The sequence below is a fragment of the Micromesistius poutassou genome, assembly GCF_964030765.1.
Source record: "Micromesistius poutassou genome assembly, chromosome: 9".
Lineage (NCBI taxonomy): Eukaryota > Metazoa > Chordata > Actinopteri > Gadiformes > Gadidae > Micromesistius > Micromesistius poutassou.
In genome coordinates, this window is record NC_140279.1 from 20,079,218 (window position 1) to 20,085,550 (window position 6,333).

Here is a 6,333-nt window from a genome sequence, read left to right on the forward strand (position 1 = left end):
TACTGCATGGATATGATTCGCCTATCACTAAGTGGAGTATACATAGGAAGGATTGCTCGTTGTTACTTGCGGTGTGTTCGCTAAGGGCCAGTTGTTTAACGTATTAAGATCTTGAACAAAACGAGTTGTGCACGTGGGGTTATTTTTTTCCATCATGAAATATAATAGGCCCAATAGCCACATAAATATCTAATACATCTCATGTAGGGCTAAACATGAGGCTTTTAATAATGTGTTATTATTTGGGTAAAGATCCGCCTATAAGTTGTTGGCCGGGTATTGTTCGGGTTAAGATAAATTTTAATAAATAGCACCCTACTGGAATGACGTCTGTCACGTCTAAATGTGTTACAAATAAATGTTTAACAAAATAAAACTACGTTGGCATATTAGGCTAATTGAAATATAATTATTCAATATATCTGATTTCAATGCATTGGATATATTGATATATGTGGGCTAAACATTGTATTAATTTGGAAAGTGCGATTGAATAATATTTCCTCTTCATTGATGTTCGTTTTCTAAACCATTTACCAAATTCTCTATTTAGTCGGTAAACAGATATAAATATTGTAGGCTACTATATATATAATATAAATACATAGGCCTAGCTTACGTTTCTTAGGAGACCAACGCGTTGCCTAATGCATTTTCATTAGGCTTTTATAGATGATACAAAGTTCAAAAATGTTTATAGAATAAATAAAGCGAAGCAATCGTAAAGAAAAAGGAGTTGGTGTTTTTTGTCAGAACTGTTAATATAGCCTACAGTTATATGGACTAGTCATTAATTAATGGCCTGGAGTCAAGAAGAGAGAGAGCGGTCTCTCTTCAACTACCTCATAGACCTTAGGCTACAGGTCCTAATGGACCTCTATCGGACATCAGAAATATAGCCTCAATGACAATCAAGGCTTTTATATTTATTTCTTTTTTTCCCCAATGGTGAGTTTTAAATACCCGATTAGGCGATTTTATTCAGGCCTGGTTAGCCTACGAGGCCCACTGTTTTGTAACGATTTTATACCTTTACCTTTAAGTTATACCAATAAATGACATATAAAGTTTCCTACATCACAGCAAATGATTGATAATGAGATGAGACAGAATGAAACGTTAAGGCACAACTACCGTCATAGGTGGATTGTGCTAAATGTTAATATTTAAATTCTAAGTTGAATTCTAATTTTCAATTGCTCAAATAAATGGAACTGACCGGCCTTCTTTCAAAATACTAAAAAAGATATCCTCGTTATTGGAGAGGCCTACCGTGTTATTGAAATAATAGAAGCGGTGGATAAAGGTGTTGCTCGACGTGTTGCTGATGGTTGGTACGCTTGGCAGTCTGGCTACCTCATGCTCGATTGCAAATATTATGTTGAATGTGGTCTGAAGTGACAAACACCTGCTAAATCCTTTTTAAGGCCTACATTTTTTTGTAGGTCTAAAAGGTTAATTATTGAACAAATGGCAATTATATAGTCCTGAACTGCAATGAAGTAGTTATAGGCTTAATCTCAAAACATACAAAACCTTTAATCATCCCAATATTCCAGGCCTAATTCACGTCCAAACAGGAAGGATATTGATGGACACACGGCCATTGGCCTGATATCAACATCATTGTCAATGTGAAGCTGTCTGAAGAAGCGTCCCGTCGCTTCTTCGCTTCACCTTTTAAATCCGCATACTGTCAGATGGACCGAGATCTCTCCATGTCTAAGACAGTATCTTCAACCAGTGCGTCTTCACAGGACTCGGTCTTTACGTATTGAGTGATATACGATATGCCGCCTGTCCTGGGTGTTTCTTGTTGATCTGAGGGTTGTGGGGTCATCGGGCTCCCCATATCTTACGAGAGAGGATTGAGGACAGCAATCCATTCGTCTCTGTCTTTCTCCTCCTTTCTTTAACGTGGTTAAGGCTCTGAAAAACGATATGCCTCGGCCTCTGTATAATTGAAGTGATAAACTATTAATTTGTGATATGGCTTCCTCATGTGAGCCTTTAACCTCCAAATTAGGCCTTATCATTCACCTTTTAACAGAGAGGGGCTGGGAACAATTGTTAATTACGGAATTATGTTCAGAATATATTGATGTTGTAGTGTCTTTCTATAAATGTATTCTAGTTATATTACTGCATGTCTTCCATATTCATAAACATAACATAACCTATATTTAAGTGTTTATAGTTAGTTCCAATGAAACGATTCTATGGGGGATTTATGGCCACAAAGATAGCGCGGTATTGCCACCCCCGTTTGGCCTGACCTTCTTAATGTAGCCTACATATAGGATAAACAACCGTGCTGCCATCTGCGGGTTATAGGAGCGTTATAATGGATGTGTGTCCTCTCCTGGCTGACAGGTAGGCCTGTAGCCCACTGGGCCTGCCCCACAACACCACTGACACCGCGCCAAACCTGGTTATGGAACATATGGTGGTTTAGGCAAAGAATAAAAACTTAATTTCCAGAAGAAAAAAAAACATAACACACAATTACCGTTGTGATTGCTAATGCGCAGTATAGGTAACGACTAACGAGGCTTTCCCTGTGAAGAAAAGTATCTGGGCAGTAATTTGTTAAAATGCAAAAAAACGCTTAATGTTTCAGCAAAATCAGATTTTAGATTAATTGTTCCGATACATTTAGTAGGCCTATCTAATTACATTCAAAATATATGTATTGTCATGGTCTGCGCAGTCGCTCTGCGGTTGGGCCGTTTCCCTCGTGTCATCAAGGGAACACTACAATGAATAAACATCTGGCCAGGGGATATATTTCAATCGTAAATACACATGGACCTTCAAAACAACAGCGTGTCACCGGTGGGTGAAGGGAGGTACCCCTGCTTTTAACAGAGCCTTAAAGATCAGGCCCACCTGCAACCAAATACAGGGATACAGGCCTACAAGTTAGTGCACGAAGATAAATGTTACAGAAAGGTTCAGGGAGGCTTATATGAACAGAACAATTCGATTATAAATATGAACTGATATTCAATATTACTATTTAATAGATTGGGTTATGAGCCCTCTTGGACTCTTTCACAACATGTGTTAGGTCTTTTGCCTTCTTTAACGGTGGGCCGTAAAATATCTGGATTTGTAACGGTTTTTTTATATAGGTCTATCAATTAATTAACCTGAAAGTAATGTGATAAAATAATTACATTGGGTTTGCTATTTCAGTGGCCTGTTAACTCATCCGAAAATAACTAATATAATACGATTTAGCCGTATGACTATTTTTAACTTTAAATACATTATTAATTGGTTCATGGTTCATGGATTTTGTTATGTATACATGTATACAACATTTATACATTTTCGACACCAGATTGTGAAGGTCCCATTGTATGAATCATCTAAGTTTTCCATTTTGAATGTATGGGTAAGGAATGGCCTTTATACGTTTGAATAACAATTAAACTAATAAATCAGTCCAATTAGAATAGATTCAAAGGCACTTTATTAAACAAACAAACTGAAAGGCCTTCAAGAAAGTTTTTTTTTAACAAATGAGACAAAAATGAATAGAATAACAGTATACAGGTTCCCGCTCTATTTCTAATAAGAATTAGGACAACACAAGGGAGCAGAACATTTGAATCACTGTAGAGTGTTTGGTCCTCATCATCTAATCACCCATTTCCCTATAAAATAAATTACTTTAAAATGCTATAATTTACCGTTTATATTCATAGCGACGATAATATGCAATCTTTATGAACAATTCATAAAAGTGAAAGGAGAAACTTACGTGCTTATGGTGTTACACACGCCTCACACACACACACACACACACACACACACACACACACACACACACACACACACACACACACACACACACACACACACACACACACACACACGCACACGCACACGCACACACCAGAGCAAAAACACTCTCTCAATGTGTGCTATGTCCATTCGGGATGTGAATTAAAAGATTGATTTAAAGTACAAAAAAAGAAAATACAAAAGAAATATATTAAAGTTATTAATTTAAAAAGAGAGACACATTGTCCTGCAGCTTACCGACTCAGAACTTGCTGCAGTCGTAAACAAAAGCTCCCGAGGTGCGGTAGATGGACTGGCTGGACGGGAACGACATCTGACAGCTATTATTCCCGTTGACCGGAGAGCCGTTCAAACCGATCCGCTGCGACTCAAACATCTCCCTCACCGAGTGGAAGTTCTGTTGTTGCGTCGGGTACGTGCCGCTCAAGTGGCTCAGGTCCCCGTACCAGGACGCGAGCCGGCCCTGGTGGTGTGCGTGGTGCCCGTCCTGCCCTGCCTGGCCCAGGTTGCCGTGTCCCAGCGGAGAGGTGGTGGTCGTGGTGATGGAGTAGTCGGGCAGCGTCTCGTCCAGGGTGGTGCTGCTGCTGGTGGTGGAGGGGCCCAGGTGCCCCCCTCCCCTGTCCCCCGCGTACAGACTCATGGCTTGCATGTTGCAGTGATACGTTGCGTTCGGCGAGTTGGAAGCGTTGATGGCGTTCTGGTTGCAGGTCACCGAACTGTATGTTTGGTTATTGGGCGAGTAGTTGAGCGACAGCGACGGGTTGATACCGGTCCGAGAGGACGCGATGAGAGGCGGGGAGAGATCGGCCTGCGGCGACCCCCTGAGGGATGTCATGATGTTATCCACACTGAAGGCCTGCCCGCCACCGCTGCCGTGCTGCTGCTGCTGCTGCTGCTGCGGGTGGTGCTGTTGGTGATGGTGGTGGTGCTCGGGACCGTCCATGCTGATGGAGCGGGAGGAGGGCACGCTGTGCGGGCTACCCGTGGAGATACTGCTGTTGCTGCTGCTGCTGCTGTCCGGGCTCTCGATCTTCGGCACGGCGCTCAGGGTCGGAGACGCGGCCTGCGGCGGCGTAGAGGTGCCGTTCTCCGTCTTTATATCCTGGATACGCACGGGCTGGGAGCCCTGCCCGCCCTGCGCGGGGGGCTGCTCCTGCTGCGGCTCGCGGCCCGGGGTGCGCGCCGAGGCGTCCTTCCCTGGCCTGTCCCGCTCATCTTTGTCCTTCTGCACGTCCTTCTTTTTAAAGCGTCTCCGGCGCCTGAGGAAGCTGCCGTTCTCGAACATGTTGTAGGAGTCGGGGTCCAGGGTCCAGTAGCTGCCCTTCCCCGGCTTTTTGTCGTCCCGGGGCACTTTGACAAAGCACTCGTTGAGCGACAGGTTGTGCCTGATGCTGTTTTGCCAGCCCTGCTTGTTGTCTCTGTAGAAAGGGAAGCGCTCCATGATAAACTGGTAAATTCCGTTCAGAGTCACCTTCTTGTCCGGTGAGTTCTGGATTGCCATGGTGATGAGAGCGATGTAGCTGTAGGGCGGTTTAACCATGTCCTTGGGTTGGTGCTGAGGGGTGTACGGTCCGTACGCACGCGCCATGCTGGCGGGATACTGGTCGTGGGCCGCGTGTGAGTACATGCTCATGGGCGCGGGCATGCCGGTGTATCCCCCCCCGGCCGCGGCCCGGTAGTAGCTCTGGTCACTGCTGATGTAGGGTACGACACCCAAGGAGTTGGGACTGGACACGGAGTAGCGCGCCTGCATTCTGCTCTCCACGGTAGTCACCGCGCGTAAAGTCCCGGCCAACAAGGTCCGCAAAGAGGAAAAAACAAGGTATCTTCAGTCTGGACTTCCAAAGCTCGCGGGCCTTTTAGAAAGTAGTTTTATACTACAAGCTCATCAAGGATACTAGAGAGAAGGTGAGAGACTTCTGTGGTGAACATTTGGGAATCTAGTACGGCTCGACCACGACTCAATGCAGCGCAACTTTTTTACTCTTCACATATTTCTCTTTTGGCTGCCCGTGCTGCTCCTCCCCAAATGTGTGTTCAGTTCCAACATCCAATTGGAGGACGAAATGAATCTTTGTAGGCTGCTTTTCCAGCGGCCACACGCAGACACGCAGACACACACACACACACACACACACACACACACACACACACACACACACACACACACACACACACACACACACACACACACACACACACACACACACACACACACACACACACACACACTGTCCCCCCTCCCTCCCTCTCTGTCTCCCCCTCCCTCTCTCTCTCTCTTTTATTTAGTGGAGATGCTATAATTTGATTAATCGAAAAAAACGTTGCGAAAAATAACGTGCTGTGGTAAAACGTGGAAGCCTAATAAGTTTCAATGCAAGGTGGGAAACGTCTTTTTTTTAACATTAGTCTCTTTTGAACTTAAATGTCACATGCGAGTCGAAACACGAGCATTAATTTATCTAGCACCGCAGCACGCCAGTCGGAGGCATATATCATAATGTTAAATGACTGGATTAT

The 6,333-nt window shown here is 44.1% G+C and overlaps 1 protein-coding gene across 1 annotated transcript; it reads right to left on the reverse strand.

Annotated features, from left to right (window-relative positions):
• Window positions 1-4,054: 4,054 nt before the first annotated feature.
• On the reverse strand, window positions 4,055-5,566 carry foxc1b (forkhead box C1b; the record flags this gene model as incomplete). Its single annotated transcript, XM_084473375.1, has 1 exon — window positions 4,055-5,566. One exon carries the CDS (start codon window positions 5,564-5,566, stop codon window positions 4,055-4,057), a length of 1,512 nt encoding a protein of 503 aa, XP_084329501.1.
• Between the last annotated feature and the right edge of the window lie 767 nt (window positions 5,567-6,333).